The 24,910-nt window shown below is 35.8% G+C and overlaps 1 protein-coding gene across 2 annotated transcripts in view; it reads left to right on the top strand.

Annotated features, from left to right (window-relative positions):
- Nucleotides 1–24,910, top strand: part of LOC123565271 (deleted in malignant brain tumors 1 protein-like) — a 108,726-nt gene that overhangs the window by 50,459 nt on the left and 33,357 nt on the right. Inside the window, exons 21-27 of one of the 2 annotated variants that reach the window (XM_053550153.1) lie at nucleotides 224–406; nucleotides 1,207–1,341; nucleotides 7,425–7,823; nucleotides 19,139–19,294; nucleotides 20,000–20,161; nucleotides 20,683–21,015; nucleotides 21,742–22,032. In XM_053550153.1, the coding sequence (XP_053406128.1) occupies nucleotides 224–406; nucleotides 1,207–1,341; nucleotides 7,425–7,823; nucleotides 19,139–19,294; nucleotides 20,000–20,161; nucleotides 20,683–21,015; nucleotides 21,742–22,032 (1,659 nt within the window). Of the gene's footprint in view, nucleotides 1–223; nucleotides 407–1,206; nucleotides 1,342–2,402; nucleotides 2,778–7,424; nucleotides 7,824–19,138; nucleotides 19,295–19,999; nucleotides 20,162–20,682; nucleotides 21,016–21,741; nucleotides 22,033–24,910 lie in introns of both variants that reach the window. The other variant, XM_053550154.1, reaches the window with a different exon arrangement.

Here is a 24,910-nt window from a genome sequence, read left to right as displayed (position 1 = left end):
AGGAAAGAAAGATAGATATTGACTGGCTGGTTCCAGAGCTTAAAGTGAAACTGTGTGCTTATAACACTGTTAGAATGATTTTAATTTGCAAAGAATATTTATATGAAATGTGGACACTTAGACTATGTAAATACAAATGCATGTACCATAACTTGTATCCTTTGGTAATCATCTATCCTAAGGCAGACTTGACTGTATTTTACTTGCCAATTTTCTTTTACAGAATATGAGTTAAGACTAAACAGTCATAATCGAGGAACTGTATCGATCCGTCATTTTGATATCTGGGGTTACATATGTGCAGACGACTTTGACGATGCAGAGGCTACAGTTATATGCAGGGAACTAGGGTTTCAGGGCGGGTTTGCTTACTTCCAAGTGCGATACAGCAATCCAAAAAATATAGGTATGTTTATATTCCATTGATTATTTTGCTATTTTGTTTAACTATGTCAGTAGATATTGTTAGCTTCCAGTTATTAGAGGTGGACTGGTTTTGAGGTTATAAAACTGAGTTTTGAGACCAGTCTCAGAATTCAAGCGTGCTATTGGTCAATTCAAAGAGCTATAAAAATAAATAGATCTGCAACTTGAAAGGCATATAGAGCAAATCTCACCAACATCAAGTGGGAACTGAATGAGATCTCGTTTTACCGGTGTATGAAACAGACAGCCGAAGGATAAAAATTTGTGTTGTGAAAAACTTTCTATCAGATTGTTTGTTTATAATGATAATGGTGTTTTTTTTTAATGTTATTAGTATTTTCTACACGGGGAAGGAATGAATTTATGATTGGAAGTCTGAGAAGTCCACAGTAGTCAAATTGCACCCGATTTGGTTTATAACGTGCCGGCCATATCGCAAGTGTAATACTTTAATAAGCGTCTGTTGATTTGATCATGATTGATCAAGTCGGTTGGCAAACGCTTCAATAAGATAACGAGCTTACGCGAGATTATCTCCTGTTGCCATTCTGTGTATTTTATACTTCTTTGGTCAATTTTCAAAATTTTGGCCAGAATCAGCCAATCAGAAACTGGAGTGTTCAGACTGGTCACCAAGTTTTATAATATTTGACCCTGATTTTTGCATAGTTTGACTATGGTGTACATTTATTTATCACAATCAGAGATATTGTATCAGAAAGCCATTTATAAATGCCGTTAACAGGAAGAAAGAAGTAAGCAAATTGATATACATTTCAGGAATTCCATGGTTGTCAAATGTAAATTGCACTGGACAAGAAAGTTATCTAGGAAAGTGCGGAAATATTAGATGGGGTTCGGTGGACCGGTGCAAGTCAGATATAGATCCGGCTGTTTATTGTTACCAGAAAGAAGGTAAACTTATCATGGTTTTGATTTCAAACACATTCTGATAATTATTGAAATGAAAAATATCTTTAGTCAGGGACATAGCCTGTACATATAAGGGTATCACTCATTTAAAAACTGAAAATAGAAACAGCTTACTGTAGAAAAATTCAATAAAATTCACAGAGATAGGAAGGTAGATAGTAAGAGTGTGAAAGAAATCAGTTTTCTTAAGAATTCAGCAAGATTTAGGTTGTCTAGGTTTGTTTTTATACACACTTGAAACTGGCACATAGGCAATGGGCAGGAAAGTGATGCCTTAAGAGTTGTCCACTCGCTAACTTGAGAAGGTCTTCTCCAGTATTCACAAAACTTTGTCAGAACTTTAATGGACATATTATATTATATCTTATCACATTTGACTACCAGCCACATGGTCTCCAGTATTACTGGAGTTATGGCCCTTGAATTACTCTTAATTTTCACAAATTGACTGTGTCCTACCAATTATCTGCCCTAAGCAGTTCTTATCCATTAGTCACTGAACAAGGCAAGACTGTGTATTAGCATAATATCTCAACTAAGTTCAATAACTAGCTGGTTCTTCCCATTTCCTTTTGAGTTACAGCCCTTGAATAACTCAAAATTGCGAAAAATTTACCGTGTCCCCTAAATGACTAGAGTACTTCTTTCTTGATATCAACCATACTTACACCAAATGTATATCTTCAAGATCTAGTTCAAGTGTGATGACCAGCCAGTTTAGATATTTAGTATCTCTAGAGTTACGGTTGTATTTTACGACAATTTGGTATTCTCTTCAAGGAGTACAGATGAAGATCAGTTAGATTAATTTAATTATATAAAAACAAAATTTTAAAAATGAATATTTTATGGGTGTATTCACAGTAAGTATTACAATTTAGTTTTTTATTTGATCTGGTTTTATTTCTCAGAGTTTGAAATTTAACCTGACTGCCCTATGATAAAAAAGTTTGTTGGAGAACAGATATTTGAAATAGATGAAAAACATAAAAGTTGATTGATTATTAAGATTTACTTTACTATGATATTACATTACATATTAGGGTACAAACTTAGATTAGCAAATGGTACCAGCAAAATGTCAGGAAGGGTGGAAATCTCGATCGATGGAGAATGGGGTACCGTTTGCGGAACTTCAAAATTTGATGATGAGGCAGCCCACGTTCTTTGTAAACAGTTAGGATACACAAGCGGCCGTTCCCTTACAAATGGTTACTTTGGAGAGGGTAAAGGAAAGATTATGATACCGTACATAAGATGTGCTGGAAATGAGTCCTCTATCTTAAAATGCGGAATCAAGATAGAACCTAAGGAAGCCATATTTGGAGGCCGAGGAGGGCTGAACTTCGCACTAAGGAGTACTTACTACACATGTAGAACTCACAGACAAGATGCTGCTGTACAGTGTTACAACAGAGGTATGAATATGCAGCAAGCGAAAAAAGTAGTCCCAGAAGAAATAGGTCCTGGCCATTTTTGGTGCATGTGGAGTTTTTACCCTTGGAAAAATTATGTTTTATGCTAAAAGGAAAATTTTTCTTTTGCAGGAATGGTGATGGTTTTAAAGTATTGCATGAAAAAAAAACCAACATAAGTACTTAGTTATAAGTAAAAGTCTTTACTTTATTAAATGTTGTTTTACAACTGAACCATTGGCTTATATACTGTAAAATCAGGCACTTTCACAAGGGTTCCACATTCGCATTATTTGCTAACTGTCCATATGTACAAAATAAAGTCTGTCCTAAGTGCTACTTCTGTTTTTATAGTCTTTTATGTTTCACAAATTGACCATATTAATCCTTATATAATTCTACAAATAACAATTTCAGTTTTAAATAGAAGGGAATTTTAAACCTTGTAGAAACATAGCTGATTTTACAATACAATATGCCTTGCAAATAATACTTTTTTTCATAGCCCGCCCACTTAGCTCAATAGGGAGAGCACAGATTTATGGATGGTGGGGTCATGAGTTTGATCTCGGATGAGGTGCATGTTCTCCATGACATAATTCAACCTCCACCTGTGATTCATGTAGGGAAGTTGGCAGTTGCTTGCAAAGAACAGGTTTATAATGGTAGAGAATCAAGGAACACAGGTTAGGTTAACTGCTGGCCATTACATAACTGGAATACTGTTGTAAAATAGCATTAAACCCAAACAAACAAATCAATTTATGAAGGATTTACCAAGTTTGTTTTAAATGTAGACTTATAAGCAGTATAGATTTATGACTTTGTATATTATAGGATAACTCCAATAATACAGTTATACTAATGCTTCATTTTTAATTTCATTTATGATATAATATTTGCGCTACATATATTTATATCATTCAGAGAAGAAACAAGATTGCTAACGTGACTGTATGTTCAGCGGACATGCAGTAAGAAGAACATTTTCTTCAGAGCTTACATTACTCTTTAAATTATTTTGTAAAAAAGGCCAGAAAAAAAATAAAGTGAGGTTATTTGAAAATTATACTTCCTCTATACAAAAAAAAGGAAGTGACATATTTATCAAAGTATGGAAGAAGACCAGCAACGCTACTACTTTTCATTGTACATATTTTCATCAGAATTTCTTCCCCTTATGTGAAAAAATACATGACTGCATTATTTCTTAAGATCAATGTATTCATGGTTGGGAGGATAATGTTTTTGTTTGTATTGAAGCATTTTGCAACCTTTTGTGCATATTTGAGCCGTGCCATGGGAAAACCAACATAGTGGCTTTGCGACCAGCATGGATCCAGACCAGCCTGCGCAGTCTGGTCAGGATCCATGCTGTTCGCTAACAGTTTCTCTAATAGCAATAGGCTTTGAAAGCGAACAGCATGGATCCTGACCAGACTGCGCGGATGCGCAGGCTGGTTTGGATCCATGCTGGTCGCAAAGCCACTATGTTGGTTTTTTCATGGCACGGCTCATTTAGGTATTTTGTTATGTTTTGGGTCCATATTCATCAGAAGTCTGAATATTAAGAATGGAAGTTTTTCATTTTGCCATAATTTTGTTTATAGCTTATCCAGACCAAAGAAATTTTTAAGTTATTTGTAAACTGTATAATAAACATTCAGTACAATTTTTATTACTCTTTGTGTGAATTTAATAATGGACAATGAAAAACAAAACTTAGCATTTTAAAGTCAAATACCTTTCAGAAATTACACATTGATGAATACAAGCCCAGAATTTCATTGTCTTACAGTTATCCTAATGATGTTGACAATCATAATTGTGCTAAATGTTATCTGAACCACCCAGATCACATATTATGACATTAAAGACAAGCATATAACTATTAACATTGATTGAAGGCTTTATCACTTTTTTTGCAAAGTTTATTGTGGAGAAATGTAAGCGTTTTGTAGAAAATTTTAGCTTTTCGGAGAAGACTGTGAGAAATTTTGGAGAAATTTGGAAGTTTAATAGAGTTTTTTTTAAAGAGATACCTGGATTTTGGAGAAAACTGAAAGTTATGGAACAATTTTGAGGAAAGTCTAGAAGAACTGGAGAAAGCAGGAAATTGTGGAGCAAACTGTGAAAATACCTGGAAGATTGAGAGAAAATAGGGAAGTATAGTGCAGTCTGAAATACCAGTAGCACTTTTCCAGATTTTACATTATGGATATTGCAAAGAAGTGAATAATTTCACAGAAATTATTGAACAGTTTACTCAAACTGAAGAACTGTAATGAAGTTTTGCAAGTTTTTGAAGAATCCAGAGCAATTTCACTGAAAATAGGAAATAGTTTGCCAGTTACTAAGAAGCATAGTGTGGACTACTACAAAAGATTGAGGACTGAAGAGCTATATGACTCAGTTGGAATAAAGTGAGGCTTGTTGCTGTCAGTCTGTACAAGAGATGTACACATTTCTAGTATTTAGTGTATTAGTGCCTAGTATATGAGGAAAAGAAGTAGAAAAAAATTCTAAGTAACCATAGATACATTTTACCTATGCATTTATTTCAGAAGTTTTTGCCACCCTCTTTTTAGCTGACCTGAGCCAAAGGCTCATGGTGAGCTTTTGTGACTGCTCAATGTCCGTTGTGTGTCATGCGTCGTCCGTCCGTCAACATTTTCTAAAAAAATCTTCTTGAAAACCACTGGACAGAATTACACCAAACTTTACAGGAATGATCCTTGGGTGGCCCCCTTTCAAAATTGTTCAAAAAATTGAATTCCATGGCAACCGAAAGGAAAAACTTTGAAAATCTTCTTGTCCAAAACCACAGTTCATAGGGCTTTTATATTTGGTATGAGCATCATCTAGTGGTCCTCTACCAAGATTGTTCAAATTATTTCCCTAGGGTCAAATATGGCCCCGCCCTGGGGGGGTCACATGGTTTACATAGACTTACACAGGGAAAACTTTAAAAAATCTTCTTGTCCAAAACCACAAGTCCAAGGGCTTTGATATTTGGTGTGTAGCATCATTTAGTGGTCCTCTTATAAGATTGTTCAAATTATCCCCCTAGGGTCAATATGGCCCTGCCCTGAGGGTCACATGGTTTACATAGATTTATATAGGGAAAAACTTTGAAAATCTTCTTGTCAAAAACCACAGGGTCTAGGGCTTTGATATTTGGTATTTGACATCATCTAGTGGTCCTCTACCAAGGTTATTCAAATTACACCCCTGGGGTGAAAAGAGGCCCCGCCCCGGGGGTCCCAAGTTTTACATAGACTTGTATAGGAAAAAACTAAAAATCTTCTTGTCTTAAACCACAAGACATAGGCCTTTGATATTTGGTATGTAGCATTGCCTGGTGGTCGTCCGCCAAGATTGTTCAAATTATTACCCTCGGAGTAAAAAGAGGCCCTGCCCCGGGGGTCCCAATTTTACATAGACTTACATAGGAAAAAAACTTTAAAAATCTTCTTGTCTAAAACCACAAGACCTAGGCCTTTGATATTTGGTATGTAGCATTGCCTTATGGTCCTCTGCCAAGATTGTTCAAATTATTACCCTGGGAATAAAAAGAGGCCCTGCCCCGGGGGTCCCAATTTCACATAGACTTATATAGGAAAAAAACTTTAAAAACCTTCTTGTCTAAAACCACAAGACCTAGGCCTTTGATATTTGGTATGTAGCATTGCCTTATGGTCCTCTACCAAGATTGTTCAAATTATTACCCTGGGTTGAAAAGTGACCCAACCCCGGGGGTCCTATGTTTTACATAGACTTATATAGGAATTTTTTTTTTTAAATCTTCTTGTCTGAAAGTTCAAGGCCTAGGCCTTTGATACTTGGTATGTAACATTGCCTAGTGGTTCTCAGGTGAGCGATCCTGGGTCATCATGACCCTCTTGTTCTATTTACATGACAATGTTTATTAAAGGCACTGGCCTCCAGATTGTATTACAACAAAAAGGAGACAAATTTTTAGGTATTCGGAAATTATTGCTATATTTCTTAAGAAAGCTTTGAAACTTAATTTCTGACTGACTATATGCTGTGGAAACACATGAGAATTACATGTAGTTCTTTTTACTAATTTTTACACTGAAAATTGAAAATGTTTGTAACGCTTAACTTGAGGCTAAATGCCTTAATTTTAAATATCTATATCTAACACTCCTTAAATACCAGTACATATTCCTCCGTGGTGTATTGGTAAAAACTGCGGGAAAGTTTTTCTTGCAGTCGCGGCTCGGGTTCGATTCCTGACTCGAGCATTTTTTTTCTTGATTTGGCATTTTTAAGACAGGTTAGAAACCAAAACTCATATTCTAATGTTCATAATATGACCAAACTTCAGTTTTAAAGAAAGAGCATTTACAGCCAAAATCAGAAGGTCAGTGCCTTAATAATCAAAAATAAAAGAAAATTGTTCATAAAAACCCCAATGATTTAGGGTCTTAAAATGAGGAACTTACATATTTACTTGTTTCTACTTACGTTAAGCTTGACCATGTTTTTGTCCAGGATTGTTTCACCTCTGTTAAAGATGTTTTGCTTTAAATTTGAGCCTTCAGGAAGTACATGTATGCAAAATTGGTAACTTATATGAGAAAGGCTTATTTTTAATGAAAAATAATTTTTTGTCTGGCTTAGGTCTGAAAATCGAATTGGTAAATGGAACTACCCATACGAATGGACGAATAAAGATTACATTAGATGGAAAAGTTGGCAGTATATGTGGGTTCTCATACTTTTCTGATAAGACTGCAGCTGTTGTCTGCCGTCAAATGGGTTATAAAGGAGGACGGAGGTTGAAGATGGGGATTTTTGGGGCCGGAGATGGAAAATTTTACTTAAACAGCATGAGATGTCATGGAAATGAGTCAGCCGTAACTGAATGCCCAATGCTGATTGAAAAAATTGGGGACATTAGCGATACTGAAGATTTTCAGATTGTGCAGTTTCGGGGACGTGGCATCTGGTATCGTAATTACCATCGTAACTCCTGCTGGATGCACAAAGATGATGCTGCTGTACAGTGCTATGACTCAGGTTAGAGCCTTGTATGTTCCATGAGTGGGAACCAGTATAAAATGATGCACTTTGTATGCACCTGTATTGTGGAAACAGGAACCAGTTGCACCAGTTGACACTCATTAGCTATATTTAGCTGCACAGAAGTAGGAACCAGCGCATACATATATACATCTTGCCACACAATGGGTACAAGCTCTCTGTAATTACTGTACTTTCATTTCTGTGGAATTGGGAACCAGCTTGTAGCCATTTGTTTAGCCACATTTCTGTTTCTGTGAACTATTTGAATTTTGTTAATGCTGTAGATATATAAATGTTTAGAAACAGGAAATGGCAGTAGTTGTGTTTAGTAGCATTTCTGTTCCTGCACAAGTAATGGTGAGCAGCTAGGTTCCATGGAAATGTAAAAAATCAGGCAAAAAGTACCATTATTATAAAAAGCCTTTAAAATTTAGTAGAGACATATCATTCACATGCACTGTTTTTGTGTGTAGAAGCTTTTGTTTGTCAGTAGAAGATTTATTTTCTTCTGTATGTAGTATAGAAACGGTTTGGATCTTTTTGCAGGTTGTGATTTAATGCTTAGGAGTTCTTGTAATATAATTATTGTAGTATATTTAAGCAGTTATTTTTGATACAGTCAGGAGAAAAGAAATGAAATATGTGATGAAATAAGATTAAAGAAGTCTGTCACATACAATGGTGCATACGACTCAGTATTTGTGTATTGCAGCACTAGTATTTGGTCAGGACATGAATGATGGCATTTTATTTGGCCATAGAAAATGTAGTCTATTTAGGTTTAGAATTTGAGTTGTAAATTACTCAAGCATTTTGAGATACTGACTTCTAGGTAAACCACCTTGCTATTTGAAATGTTGCTTAATGCAGTGTGTAGAAGCACTTTGTGTAGAAGCATAGTATGAAGGAGAATTATATGTAGAAATACTTTTTGTAGAAGCATAGCGTGTAGAAACTCTATGTGTAAAAGCCCTTTGCATAGAAGGTCTATGTAGAAGCACTGTGCATAGAAGCACAGAGTGTAGAAGCAGTGTGCATGGAAGCACCATGTAGAAGCACAGAGTGTAGAAACACAGTGCATAGAGGGTCTATGTAGAAGCACTGTACATAGAAGCACTATGTAGAAGCATAGAGTGTAAAGCAATGTGCATAGATCGAAGCACCATGTAGAAGAAATATGCATAGAAGCACCATGTAGAAGCACAGTGCATAGAAGCAGAGTGTAGAAGCAGTGTGCATAGAAGCACCGTGTAGATTTACAGCAGAGTTACAGCAAAACCAAGTGTTAAGACCCTACTAGTCGCCTCTAATGATCATGCCAGGGTAAGGCAGTGGTTCCAATTCTTTTCATACACAGATCGTCCCAGAACCACATGGGGCGCACCATGTAGAAGCACAGAGTGTAGAACCAATGTGCATAGAAGCACTATGTAGAAGAAATATGCAAAGAAGCACCATGTAGAAGCACAGAGTGTAGAAGCAATGTGCATAGAAGCACTATGTAGAAGAAATATGCAAAGAAGCACCATGTAGAAGCATAGAGTGTAGAAGCAATGTGCATAGAAGCACCATGTAGAAGAAATATGCATAGAAACACCATGTAGAAGCACAGAGTGTAGAAGCAATGTTTATAGAAGCACCATATAGAAGCACAGAGTGTAGAAGCACTTTGTAGAAGAAATATGCATAGAAGCACCATGTAGAAGCAATGTTTATAGAAGAACCATGTGGAAGCAATGTTTATAGAAGCACCATGTTGAAGCAATGTATGCAGATGCACAGTGTGTATAAACACTGTATTTGGACTGATTATTACATAATTATAATTTCTTTATACTAGGATGCATTGGAGGTTTAGATTTGTAGTTTCATGTAGTTGTGAAAAACAGCAATAGTTTTGGACATGCAACAAATTACATTTGAAGTGATAATGATTGTGAAGATTTGTAACCAGATATGTTTGTGAATAGAAGTACTAGTTTCCAGATTTTCAACAGGATGCATTTAAAGTGATGGTGTTTAGCCAGGTGTGTCTGTGAATAGTAGTACTAATTTTTGTATTTGTAACCAAAGTGAATTTTAATAGAATAGTTGTAGTTCTGTATTTTTGTTTACTGATTCTGTAGTGTTTGGATTTTAACTAGGTGTAATTGTGAATAGATGTACTAGATATTTTATTTGTACACAGGTATTTTCTTTATAAAACATTATTCTTTGGATTGGTACAGATTTGTAACTAAGTCTTAGGCGTATTTGTCAGCAAGGAAGGTTTGTTTCAGTGGATGAGGTAGACTATGTCATGTGATTAGTTTGTAGTTTTAGAAAGTAATTTCAGACAGGATGTAGTGATGTTTGATCATACAAAACTGTAGTTAATTTTATTGTAAATTGAGCACCAACATTTCACCTTTTATGTTTTATCTCACTCTTTTTATTGCACCAAAGTATAATCTACTTCAAATCACTTTTTGCACACTAGCATATCTCTTTATATACTCTGTGTACTTTGTAGATGTAGCATAAGATTTTTGAGCACCAAAATGTAATCCCTTTATCAAGCACCAAATGATTACGCCAGTTTCAAATCATTTTCAGGTTTTGAGTTGTAACTTGTGTATGTAGCATATGACTTTTGAGAACAAAAATATTGTTTTACTATGTTTGTGTCAGATCACTTTTTATCCCCCGACGAAAGTCGGAGGGATATAGTTTTGGCGTTGTCCGTCCGTCCGTCCGTCCCTCCTTCCGTCCGTCTTTCTGTCCGTCCGTCCGGAGCCATATCTAGGAAATGGTTGGGAATATTTATTTAAAACTTCATATACATGTTCACCACTATGAGTTCTTGCGGCCCGTCAAGTTTCAGTCAGATTGCCCAAGTAACACCAGAGTTATGGCCCTTAGAAGTTTCTAGTGTTAACTATATAGGGTACTATAAATATGGCAATTTCTGCATCATAACTTTTGATATATTTGACCTTGAACTATGAAACTTTAACAGAATTTAGAGGACTATAATGTGGTTGTGCACACACAATTTTGTATGGATTTCTTTTGTAACTGCAGAGTTATTGCCCATTAATTGTCTAAAAATCCACATATTTGTACATAACAAACTTGCCATTTGGCAGAATTTCTTTAAATTTCTTTCATTCTTTTCTGTGAACATTTATTATAAACATGCAAAGTTGCGCACCCACACCTGGTCGCCCACTTGCCTTGGTCACCCGGGGTGACCCCGGGGTCAAAATTGACCCCGCCCCAGGGGTCACTTGATTTTACATAGGAAAATCTTTAAAAATCTTCTTCTCAAAAACCAGAAGCCCTAGAGCTTAGATATTTGACTTGTAGCATTGCCTAGTGGACCTCTACTAAAGTTGTTCAAATCATGACCCCGGGGTCAAAATTGACCCCGCCCCATGGGTCACTTGATTTTACATAGGAAAATCTTCAAAAATTTTCTGAAAATAAACCAGAAGGCCTAGAGCTTAGGTATTTCACATGTAGCATTGCCTAGTAGACCTCTACAAAATTTGTTCAAATCATGACCCCAGGGTCAAAATTGACCCTGCCACAGGGGTCACTTGATTTTACATAGGAAAATCTTCAAGCATTTTCTAAAAATAAACCAGAAGGCCTAGAGCTTAGATATTTCACATGTAGCATTGCCTAGTAGACCTCTACAAAATAGGAAAATCTTCAAACATTTTCTAAAAATAAACCAGAAGGCCTAGAGCTTAGATATTTCACATGTAGCATTGCCTAGTAGACCTCTACAAAATTTGTTCAAATCATGACCCCAGGGTCAAAATTGACCCTGCCCAAGGGGTCACTTAATTTTACATAGGAAAATCTTCAAAAATTTTCTAAAAATAAACCAGAAGGCCTAGAGCTTAGATATTTCACATGTAGCATTGCCTAGTGGACCTCTACAAAATTTGTTCAAATCATGACCCCCGGGGTCAAAATTGACCCCGCTTCAGGGGTCACTTGATTATACATAGGAAAATCTTCAAAAATTTTCTAAAAATAAACCAGAAGGCCTAGATCTTAGGTATTTGACATGTAGCATTGCCTAATAGACTTCTACAAAATTTGTTCAAATCATGACCCCCCCAGGGTCAAAATGACCCCGCCCCATGGGGTTACTTCATTGTACATAGAAAAATCTTCAAAATTTTCTAAAAATAAACCAGAAGGCCTAGAGCTTAGATATTTCACATGTAGCATTGCCTAGTGGACCTCTACAAAATTTGTTCAAATCATGAACCCTGGGGTCAAAATTGACCCCGCCCCAGGGGTCACTTGATTTTACTTAGGAAAATCATTAAAAAATTTCTTAAAATAAACCAGAAGGCCTAGAGCTTAGATATTTCACATGTAGCATTGCCTAGTGGACCTCTACAAAATTTGTTCAAATCATGACCCCTGGGTCAAAATTGACCCCGCTCCAGGGGTCACTTGATTTTACATAGGAGAATCTTAAAAAAATTTCTAAAAATAAACTAGAAGGCCTAGATCTTAGATATTTGATTTGTAGCATTGCCTAGTAGACTTCTACAAAATTTGTTCAAATCATGACCCCCGGTGTCAAATTGACCCCGCCCCATGGGGTTACTTGATTGTACATAGAAAAATCTTCAAAATTTTCTAAAAATAAACCAGAAGGCCTAGAGCTTAGATATTTGACATGTAGCATTGCCTAGTGGACCTCTACCAAATTGGTTCAAATCTTGACCCCCCAGGGTCAAATTGACCCAGCCCCAGGGGTTACTTGATTGTACATAGGGAAATCTTCATAAATTTGCTAAAAATAAACCAGAAGGCCTAGATCTTAGATATTTGATATGTAACATTTCCTAGTAGACTTCTACAAATTTTGTTCAAATCATGACCCCCAGGGTAAAATTCGCCCCGCCTCAGGGGTTACTTGATTGTACATCGGAAAATCTTCCAAAAAATTTCTAAAAATCATCAGTTTGACATTAGAAACATGTAGCTCATATTACTCTGGTGAGCGATCCAGGGTCATCATGGCCCTTCTTGTTTTTCATTTTTAATTTTCCATTAATATTTATAATCAACATGTGAAATTTTGTTTCCTCTCCCGTTCCCCCACACCCCAACACCCTTAAAAAATAATTATATATACATATATATATTTCCATTCCTTTTTTTTTTTTTTTAAATGTTCAAACCTTCAACATGTTAAGTTGTGACTGCACAAGCCTTGCCCTCAGTCATGTTCAAGATATCTTACCAGTGTTCTCATAAGGACATCTGTTTTTTTAAGTTCAAATGTACATGTTAAACAACAACACCTGGTGCCAAACCACTCAAAGACAATATTTCGTTCCAGTTAAACTTCAAGCTCATATTTCAATTAACTGCATTTTATTTTAAAAGCTAAGCTTATTACAGTAAGCATATCCCATTCAAAATAAATTCTTTAGTCAGGATCAAAGTATCATACATTTATTATGTACTCTTTAATTAAACATTTGTTTTCTGTTAAATTGATTTTGACAAATGAAATTATTTGCTTCTTATTAACATCCTTAACTTTTTGCCGGATATATTTTTTTGCCATTCCTCACCACAAACCCTTTCGGCGGGGAATACCAATTCATCGAATTTGCTTGTTCAGCAGGATATTATGTAATCTCAGTATATAAGCACCAAAAATGAATGAACAATCTCACTATTTGAGCACCAAATTGTATGCACAGTCTCACCATATGAGAACCAAAATATAATGTGCAATGTGTAATGCTATTTTTGAGCACCAAGAAGTAATGTACACCTTTTGTAAACCAATATATATTGTATTTCCTCACTTTCTGGGCACCAGAATGCAATATCTAATCTTTCTTTTTTGAGCACCAACAGGTGATTTGTATCATAGGTACTTTGTGTGTGTCAGAATATAATGTGTAATCTTATTAAATACCAAACTGTGATGTGTAGTCTCACTTTTTGAGCACCAGAAGGTAATGTGTAATCTCACTTTTTGAGCATTAGAAGGTATGTGTAATCTCACTTATTGAGCACCAAGATGTAATCTTAATTTTGAATAATACCTTATTTTTATCATGATTAAAGTATGTAAACTTTGTAATTTTAATCTCTGCCACTTTTTCAGCGAAATGGATTCTTTATACAAATATCTTAAAGGGTCATAATGTCTTTTTTGCAATGAGGCTGACACGTTGTTTTGGTCAACGTAAAATATAATAATAATTTCTTGTTACTTCCTGGTTTTTGTTAATTGTTATCTCAGGAACTTATTAAATGTATGAATATTTAATTACGTTAGTAAAAAGTATTTTTGAACCCATCATTCTTGATTACCTCCCTTTATGGCTGTAGCTAAAATTCTTGTAAGTTATGATGCATATTCCCTATTGGGACATTTACTTTTACTGATTTCACATAAGATTCAAAGTTTAATGAATCCTTAAGTTTAATGTTAAGCTAAAGATATAATTATTTAATCTACTTAGGTGCAAAAATGATCTTTAATTGTGATTAAGTATTCTCATAATAGATGCCTATTTTTTTCAGTAAATTTGTTGGCATGGAAGGTGATGGTTGTGAGTGGGTGCTTAGATTGTTATGATTGTACCTCTGCTTACAAGCCTTGACCTGTGTACAGAGGTGCATTCATTACAGTTTTGCTTTTTGCATGTTAAATTTTAAGGCTACTTTCTCAAATTTGGGGTGAAAAAGTTTGAATATCTTTTATGTAAAATTTGTATCTTGCATTGAGAAATTTGAAGACTGGTTTCAAATTATTAAAACACATGTAAGATATAGACTTATTCAAGTCATTGTAAAGGTGACTCAGATGTATTGTAACCATTCTTAGCTCACCAGAGCACAACATGTTTAAAATGAGCTATTGTGACCAATCCTGTCTGTGGTCCATTGTTTGGATGTTCAATGGGTGGTCCACTTTAAGAATTATCCAAATGGTTCAGCATGATTGCACCTGGGAGCCACCAGACCTAAAAATAGAAAAATCTGCAAACAACATCTTTGAAATTGGTTGCAGGAGAGGGGGCTAGTTTTCCCTATTGGTTGATAAATCTTCTCGGAAACTGCAGGTTCTGTTTTAGAATAATTTGCCAGCAATGTTCCTTTGATGACAGTCTACTTTGATCTTTAAGATAATTCTGATTTATTAAAACTAAAACATTGCCACTATGGTTAGTTTTTGCTATATGGCTATACTGAAAACTTTAAAAATCTCTTCTGAAACCACTTGTCTGGTTTCAAAATTGACAGCAATGTTCTTTGAAGACAATCTACCAAACTCCTTCAAATCATATTTCTGGAAACTTGCAAAATCTTCTGGTTAGAAAACACTGACCTATTTCAAATAAAAACTAATTATACAAGCTGTGAAACTCAGGTGGGCAATCAAGGACCATCATGACCCTCTTTTTAGCTCACCTGTCACGTAGTGACAAGGTGAGCTTTTGTGATCACCCTTCGTCCGTCGTCCGTGCGTGCGTCAACAATTTCGTGTCTGCACGATAGTGGTTTTGTTTATGATTTTATTTTAACCACACTTGCACACAACTTGTATCACCATAAGATCTTGGTTACTTTCTTGAACTGGCTAGATCCCATTATGGGTTCCAGAGTTATGGTCCCTGAAAGGGCCAAAATTAGCTATTTTGACCTTGTCTGCACAATATAAGCTTCATTTATGATTTGAATTTAATCAAACTTACACAAAACTTGTGTCACCATAAGATCTTGGTCCCTTTCTTGAACCAGCCAGATCCCTTAATAGGTTCCAGAGTTATGGCCCCTGAAAGGACCAGAATTAGCTATTTTGACCTTGTCTGCACAATAGCAGCTTCATTTATGATTTTGTTTTAACCAAACTTGCACACAACTTGTATCACCATAAGATCTTGGTTTCTTTCTTCAACTGACGAAATTCCATAATGGGTTCCAAAGTTATGGCTCCTGAAAGGGCCAAAATTAGCTATTTTGACCTTGTCTGCACAATATAAGCTTCATTTATGATTTGAATTTAATCAAACTTACACAAAACTTGTGTCACCATAAGATCTTGGTCCCTTTCTTGAACCAGCCAGATCCCTTAATAGGTTCCAGAGTTATGGCCCCTGAAAGGACCAGAATTAGCTATTTTGACCTTGTCTGCACAATAGCAGCTTCATTTATGATTTTGTTTTAACCAAACTTGCACACAACTTGTATCACCATAAGATCTTGGTTTCTTTCTTCAACTGACGAAATTCCATAATGGGTTCCAAAGTTATGGCTCCTGAAAGGGCCAGAATTAGCTATTTTGACCTTGTCTGCACAATAGCGGCTTCATTTATGATTTGAATTTAATCAAACTTGCACAAAACTTGTGTCACCATAAGTCTCGGTTCCTTTTTTAAACCGGCCAGATCCCTTAATGGGTTCCAGAGTTATGGCCCCTGAAAGGGCCAAAATTAGCTATTTTGACCTTATCTGCACAATAGCAGCTTCATTTATGATTTGATTTTAACCAAACTTGCACACAACTTGTATTACCACAAGATCTTGGTTCCTTTCTTGAACTGGTCAGATTCCATCATGGGTTCCAGAGTTATGGCCCCTTAAAGGTCCAAAATTGGCTATTTTGGCTTTTGCAGCCATATAGATACTTCATTTGTGGTTTTATTTTATAAAAAATTCCAAAATATCTTCAACAACAATAAATCTTGAATTCCATGACAAATCAGATCCAATCATAGGTTCCAGAGTTATTTTATATCTGATTACCTCCACTGATTGTAATCAAAATGGATTTATATCAGTAAGTACTTATAGGACTTATTTGAAATTTCATTATTGTCATTAGTTGGACTGAGCCAATCAGGGTAGATAACTATGGACTGATTTTATGTCAAGTTACCTCCTTTTATTTCAAATTAAAATGGGTATATTTCTGTAACTAATGAAGATACTGATCTGAAATTTCATTTATGTCAACAGATTTATTTGGCAGATCCTTCTTTTGTTCACTTACAATATATTTTTTCAATTACTTCCCTTTTACGTTACTATAAATAGCTTATTTTTAGTAACTTTTTTATTATTGGCCGTAGGGAAAAACCGAGGCCACTTTTCTGGGTACAACATGGATGGTACCTCCAATTTTTAGGTGTATTTTGACATATCTGTGCCTTGTAAGAATTTTTTTTTTCTTTTTGGTTAAATTTCTTTCCTTTGTTGTTCCTGTCCTTTGGACTTAGATATTTTTTCTGAGGACCTTCTTGTCCTCAAGTGCAGTGATAACAGGTGAGCGATATAGGGCCATCAAGGCCCTCTTGTTTTCCTAATATGACAGAGTAGAAAACTTGGAAAATTTTCTCCCCTGAATCCGCAGGCCAGTTTTCAAAACTATTTAACAAGAATGTGTTTTGTTGGAACCTGTTCATCTACATCTACGGGGATACTCCCAACAATCAATTTCTGATCATAACTGGGAGGTCGGGACATGTTGCTATTTTACATGATACATGATATGCGTGTGTTAAGAGAGTAAGAGCAGTAATATGTACAGCTTTGTTAAAAATAAAAACAGGTTGATGACATTAGTACATATGCGAGTCTAGGTCAGATATGAAGCACTGAAGGTTCACACTGTCCTTGATGTAATAAGGCATGTTTGATCATGGTCCATTTGTTTTATACTTTATAGGGATACTTTACCAAACAAAAGCTCTACTATTTGAAAAATTTCAAATGTTTGAGCTAAAAATGTGAACAGTTGAACCTGCCTATGCAGCCACTTTCATCAAGCAGCCGTCGGCTAACTTCCCACATCAACTTCTGTTTTGACTTGTTTAAACTTGTTTTGAATAGCCACCTGTTTCAAGCAGCCAGACAATGTTGTAGATAAAAAATTTCAGCTCAGAATTTATTTGCTGTTACGGATCTCTAAAATTTCAGCTCAGAGATGTTTATACCGGTATGCTGTTATGGATCTCTGAGCTGAAATGAATTCTGTACTGAAACCTAACCAGAAATCATGACAAAGGCTGTCACGCTATAATTTCATCAAATGAAATGCAATGGACTCGCCTTTTACTTTAAAATATATCTAATCCATTTTTTCTTTTGATCTGACATAAAATAATCCACGCAACATAATTTGAACACAAGTTATACACACAAGTTTCAAATGGGTACCCTTGTCTGCAATATTTTGTCCAATATTGCAGTTGTCACCTGATCAAGGTACTCTTCATTTTGAAAACCAATAGGCGATATAGAATCATTATTTATTGACCATTTCTGAGACCTGGAACCTTCTTAGGTATGTTTTTTATAAACTTTATCGAAAATGGTTATGTTTATGATTAAATCAAATTCATAAATATACAAAATTTTGATCTTGATTTTCAAAAATAACCACCTGCTCTGAACTTTTGTATGACGTCATCAGTTTTTCATGAGAGACTGTGCGAGATGTTGCGGTTTGACACTGGTTAGTTATATTCACCATAAGTTAAAGGATGTGACCATCAGAAAATAAATACAGCGTCAGTTAAGTTATGTTAGCCGGAACTAACAATTTGCTGCCTTGGCTGGTGGCTGAATGCAGGTTTGACTGTTTGTCAATAAGTTTATTTAAGGCCAGTTTTACAAAATGCAACATATAACAGGTTTCAGGAGAAATTTGCAGTTTTTACCTAAAATACTTGAATGAGTAGCTTTAATTAGATATTTTTTTCAGCAACATTGTCAGTATTTTTTTCACATTTTAACATATTGTTTGTCTCTTCAGTTACTAACAATACTGCCGCAAAATATAATGGCATATTTATTATCATTTAAAGATTAGTTAAGTGTTGATATTAAATCTTAAGCAATATGGGATTTACATTGTTTTAAAAAAAAAACCAGGAAATGCAGACGATAAATTGAGAAATCTATATAAAGATATAAGTACCTTTTATGGCATACTGCGTACCTTATATCGTACTGATACATTTCACTGTATTCTGTATTTAATATTGATAGAAAATCTGCTACTTGTAAACTCTGCATTAAATGTTAAAAGAAGAATCTTAGGCACATTAAAATTTATATTATCACGTGTCTTTCACATAATTATGATTTTAGTCCAGAAATTTTCATGTAAATAATGCTATAAAATAAAATATCAGCTGAATTTATTTTATGGTTCTTTGTTTTAGTAATACAAAGTTTCTGTAATTTTCTGTGACAAAAAATAATTGAATTTTTGAATTTTGTTTTTGCACTAAAAGTTAAAAGTTTTGTCTTTGGTATTACAGTACGCCTGTCAAACACAAATGACTTGAATTATGGTATCCTGGAGATGTATGACGAGAAAACAAAATGGTCAGCTGTCTGTGACCAAGGATTTAACCAAGTTACAGCACGAGTTGCTTGCCGACAGTTGGGATATGTTGATGGAAAATTTCAACCAGGTAGAGTCAACATTTAGATACTGTAGATTGGGGAACCTTTGCTTATGTTTAATTTAGGAATTTCATGGTTTATATTTGCAGTGTAAAGAATTCCTGAAGCATGTGTGTTTGTGTTTTAGGATGTGACACAGATTTATATTCATAAATATTTTAAACTTGCAAGATTTAGTAGCATTATTTGTGAATGTTAGCAAAAACAAAACCATCATATGAATATTTCCCAGTCTACAGTAATGGGCATTATATCAGGCATGTGAGGGCTCTTGGGTAAAGGCAACAGTTTTCTGCGATCAAGACAGAATTCTTCATCTAAACTGGAGTATCGAACCAGCAGTGTCTGATTGAAATCTGCAACCTTAACCACTCGGCTTCAGAAGCTGGTGTTCTGATCAAACAGAGAAATGCTGCAAACTGATTCAGTATCAGGAAATTAAATACATTCTGATTTTATCAGTATATAACTTTGAAACTGGTATTGTGCACTGAGTTGTTAAATTGATTTAATTGATTTAAATTTATCCCGAAAAAAAATTTACGATGGGCAAAAATAAATCCTTTTCATTGTTAATGTACTCAAAGCATTTTACCTGATCTATTTTAGTTAAGAAGGATTTTAAAATGTCACATCATGCACATGGTACGCTTGGTATTAAATCATTCTTTACACAGATTTTCTTAAACAAAAAGTATTGTCTCTGGTTACAGGCTCTGTTCTTGGCACCAATGAGAGTGAGCAGATATCAATAATTGGACTGAGTTGTAATGGAGGTGAAAGCAGTCTTGAGAAATGTAAATACACACGTGGAAATTGCCCAACAAACAATTATGTGACTGTGTATTGTAATGAGTCTGTGATAAAGATAAAAGGTATGTTCAGGGAGAATTATGAAACTATACAGAATATGCTATAAGGATTTAAGTATATGCTATATTAATACTTATAACATGATTACAACAAGTAGGCTCTGTGACAGTCATTCCAATCTATGCATTATTGTTTCAATGTATTTGAAAAACGTGTAATGGGAGGACAATGTAAGATTTTTTTAGTAGCATTCCTGGTCCAATACAGCCTTTCAGTTCTGTTGACATGTAATTTTAATGGGACCATTAAAATGGAAGTAAGTATGCTAACAGTAGGTATTTGTTTCAAACAAGCAAGTTTATTTGATTGGTTTGTATTTAATTTAGGACTTTTAAAAGTGAACATGTATTAAAATGTTTGTTTTCACAATGGCCAAGTAATAGATCTTTGATCTGTCTATGCAGCCATGGGTCTGTATGACAGACCTCTGTCTATAACAGATTTTTGTAAAAACAGATTTTTATTATCAGTTTAGTGTTACTATATTTGTTATATTTTCCTCCTATATTTTTGTTTATTCCAGAAAACCTTGAACTCAGAATTAAAGGGGGTCTGTATTATGGCTCCCTAGAAGTAAACAAATATGGCTTCTGGGGTCCAGTTTGTCCTATTAACTGGACAGACTCCACTGCAAACGCAACATGCCGTCAACTCAAATATGTTGGAGGAATGGCATATAATGGAACTAGTCGTCTAGACTCCCCTATGGCGCTTGGTAAATTCAAATGTAAGGAAAATAATCGAAATCTTAGTTCGTGTAGTTATAGCGGGTTCAATCAGGATATCGGGTGCCAGTATCCAATCAAGGGACGTTATCAACGACCAACTGCAGGAGTGCTGTGTTACAACCATGAAGGTAAAGTTTGTTAAATGACTGCAATTGTTTTTCAGTCATACTCATATATTTCTTAAAAGTTCAGGTGTTATTTCATATAATTCCATTAAACATTTAAATTAAGTTTCTTACAATCATTTTTTTTTTTGCTATTTCACAAAACTCTTTTTAATGGTCCAACAGAGATTCGACTTGAAACATGCTGAAGGAACTAACTGAATACTGACACATTGTTATGTCCCTGAAAAATAAAAGATACAGGGGATATTTCTGGTAGAGACCATCACATCAGTTTTATATACAGTACTGTACATGTATATAGCCTATTCTAACATGGCTCGAATTGACTGCCAGTTAAACAAAGAAGAAAGTCCAACTCTGTATATTCTGCGATAAACAATGGCTGACGCGGAGACCGGGATGTCAATTATGATGTCAGATTACTGCAAGACGTTTGCATAATTTTTATCCAAATATTTCAGTGAACATGTAAGAATGAAAACAATCAAGACCTTCTTGTGGTTTGTTGTCTAATTTATCACGGTTCATCGTTCAAATGCTTGGATATTAATGCACTTGGGCAAATGTCCTCGTGGTTCAATTCCTGCGCATCTGAATCTGAACCATGTTTTTTTAAGCCCATAAAGTATGCAAGTTTTCATTTTAACTGAAAAATAGCTTTGCTTTCATTCAGGAATTAGTACATAACAGTTATTTATGTTGAAATTTGTTTTTTGTCTTGATCAGAGGGAGTTAAGTTCAGAGTCGATGGCAAGGGACGTGTACAGATTATGTTTAATGGAGAATGGGGCCGCGTCTGCAATAGCAGTTGGGGTGACAAAGAAGCAGGAGTTTTATGTCGACAGTTGGGGTTCATTGATGGCATAGTAAGCACATTTGACAGTCGCAGCAAAGGTCATGTGTGGATGAATTATATAGAATGTGATGGGCATGAGAAGTCTATTCTAGAGTGTAGTAATACCTGGACACCAGGCTCAGCTAACTGTGATGATGCTGGAGTTGTCTGCCTTAAGTCTGGTGAGATTTCTTGTTTGTTTGATTTATTTTATTTACTACCTTTTTCCAAGAGTATTTATACCCACCTCCACTCTCCCCTCCCCCCAAAAATAAACTGGTTAGAGGGTATTTTGGAGTTGTCTTATGGTTAGTTGTTGTTCAGCCTCTTGCAAAAACTTTGTGGAGCAAACTACTTCAGCAGTTTTAAAGGGACATCAATTTAAATTTATGTGAATACCCTGTCAGTGAATTGTAGTTTTGCAGGATATACCTTTGGTTGAATGACGCCACGCAAGTGATCACCTCAAAAGTGTAATTGTGTGTAACATTTATTCCCTTAGTGGACAAAAGTAGTGGGGCACTGGGCACCCATTTCCCCTAAAACTGCAAAAGGTTTGTGGAACGAACTATCTCCTTAGCTTAAAAGGGACTCCAGTGGAATTTCATACAGGTATTCACCCTGAAGTATGGTTGTGGTTACATACTTTTTTCTTGGGGTGGACTAAGGCACCAATACCCCCTCAGATTTGCATAGACTTGAACAATTCAACAGTTTCTAAGGGATATAGATGAAACTACATACAGGTGATCACCAAGAAGTATAGATTTGTGCGACTTTTTTGTCTTGGATAGATGAAGGTGGAAGGGCGCCCATACCCCCTCCAGTTTGTGGAGTAAACTACTTTCATAGTTTTAAGCAGTTTCCAATGAAAGTTCTTACATATGTTCACCATGATGTATAGTTAGTGTGACACATTTTTATGGGGAAGACCAAGGAGGGCTGTGTTAGTAAGAAACTTTGTCTCCTGCTAGATATTTTTCTTAATTTATATCTCTTCTGGTAATTGTACCCCCCGAACAATGTTGTAAGGAGGGTATACTGGTTTCAGGTTGTCTGTCCATCTGTCCATAGACACAATCTTGTGCGCACCAACTCTCCTCATCTCCTTGACACAATTTAATGAAACTTCACATAAGTGATCAGTAACAACAGTAGTTGTGCATGGTGCATGTTAGATTCTTTCAGAAAAAAATTCTGCACAGTTATGAGACTTTGTTTTTTGTTAATATACTATATACATACAGTCTGCATATGCAATCTTGTGCATGCCTAATTTCCCGAACCCCTGCACACAATTTAATGAAACTTCACACAAGTGATCAGTACCAAACTTACTTGTGCATGGTGCATGTTAGGTTCTTTCAGAAAAATATTCTGCAGAGTTTGGGACTTTGTTTTTTGTTACTATACTATATACATAGAGTCTGCATATGCAATGTTGTGCACGCATAATCTCCTGAACCCTTGCACACAATTAAATGAAACTTGACACAAGTGATCAGTAGTAACCCTAGTTGTGCATGGTGCATGTTAGGTTCTTTCAGAAAAAATTTTGCGGAGTAATGGGACTTCGTTTTTTGTTACTATACTATATTCGCGGGGGCCTCCATGGCTGAGTGGTTAAGGTCACTGGCTTCAAATCACTTGCCTCTCACCGATATGGGTTTGAGCCTCAGTCGGGGTGTTGAAATCTTCATGTGAGGAAGCTGTCCAGCTGGCTTATGGACGGTCGGTGGTTCTACCCAGGTGCCCACTCGTGATGAAATAATGCACGGAGGGGCACCTGGGGTCTTCCTCCACCATTAAAGCTTGAAAGTTGCCATATGACCTATAATTGTGTCGGTGCGACTTTAAACCCAACAAAAACAAATACTGTATACATGCAGTCCACATAATTTTGCCATCTTGTGTGCGTCAAATTGCAATGTACTGTGTGAGTGCGTGAGGGGGGTACATTCATCACCTTCAGTGATAGCTCTAGTTTATGAAGGTCAAGTTTACTTTGGATACCCACTCTTATTAACCCCCTTCAATTTGTTTGCTCAAAATGAAATCCTTCCTCTGACAAGGTGGTATTTAGGAGTATTAATCATGTTTAGTGATCATTTAGTGGTTCAGTTTGGTTAATCCATCCAGTGTTTCTGCATTTAGTACCAGTAGTTACACAATGTTTTCTGTCAAATCCTCACAGAGAGCATACTCTACACTCTAGGACAAATACATGTCCTCTAGATTCATATACTGTCTTGCACTCTGCTGACTTATAGTACCAGGTGACATCTAGATTTTCATGCCCCATGGCATATTAAAATCGCACTGTCCCTCCGTGTGTGCTTCCGTGCATCCATGTAAATTCTTGTCCAGGCTGTAACTCTGCCATCCATAAAGGGATTTTGAAATAACTTTGCATAAATGTTCACCATAATAAGACAACTTGTCATGTGCAAGACCCAGACCCCTAGCTCCAAGGTCAAGGTCACACTTAGAGGTCAAAGGTTTACAGGGTCTGTTTCGTGTCCGATCCATAACTCTGCCATCCATGAAGGGATTTTGAAATAACTTTGCATAAATGTTTACCATAATGAGACGATGTGTCTTGCTCAAGACCCAGACCCCTAGCTCCAAGGTCAAGGTCACACTTAGAAGTCAAAGGTTAACAGGGTCTGTTTCGTGTCTGGTTCATAACTCTGCCATTCATCAAGGGATTTTGAAATTACTTGGTATAAATGTTACAAGGTGGGCATATTAAAATCGCACTGTCCGTCATGTGTATCCGTGTAAATTCTTGTCTGAACTGTAACTCTGCCATCCATAAAGGGATTTTGAAATAACTTGGCGTAAATGTTCCCCATAATGAGATGACTTATCATGCGCAAGATCCAGACCCCTAGCTCTAAGATCAAGGTGACACTTAGAGGTTAAAGGTTAACATGGTCTGTTTCTTGTCCGGTCCATAACTCTGCCATTGATGAAGGGACTTTAAAATTACTTGGCATAAATGTTCCCTATAATGAGACAATGTGTTGTGCGCCAGACCCCTAGCTCAAAGATCAAGGT

Source organism: Mercenaria mercenaria, chromosome 8, assembly GCF_021730395.1.
Source record: "Mercenaria mercenaria strain notata chromosome 8, MADL_Memer_1, whole genome shotgun sequence".
NCBI classification, from domain to species: Eukaryota; Metazoa; Mollusca; class Bivalvia; order Venerida; family Veneridae; genus Mercenaria; species Mercenaria mercenaria.
This window is presented reverse-complemented; position numbering and strand designations above follow the sequence as displayed.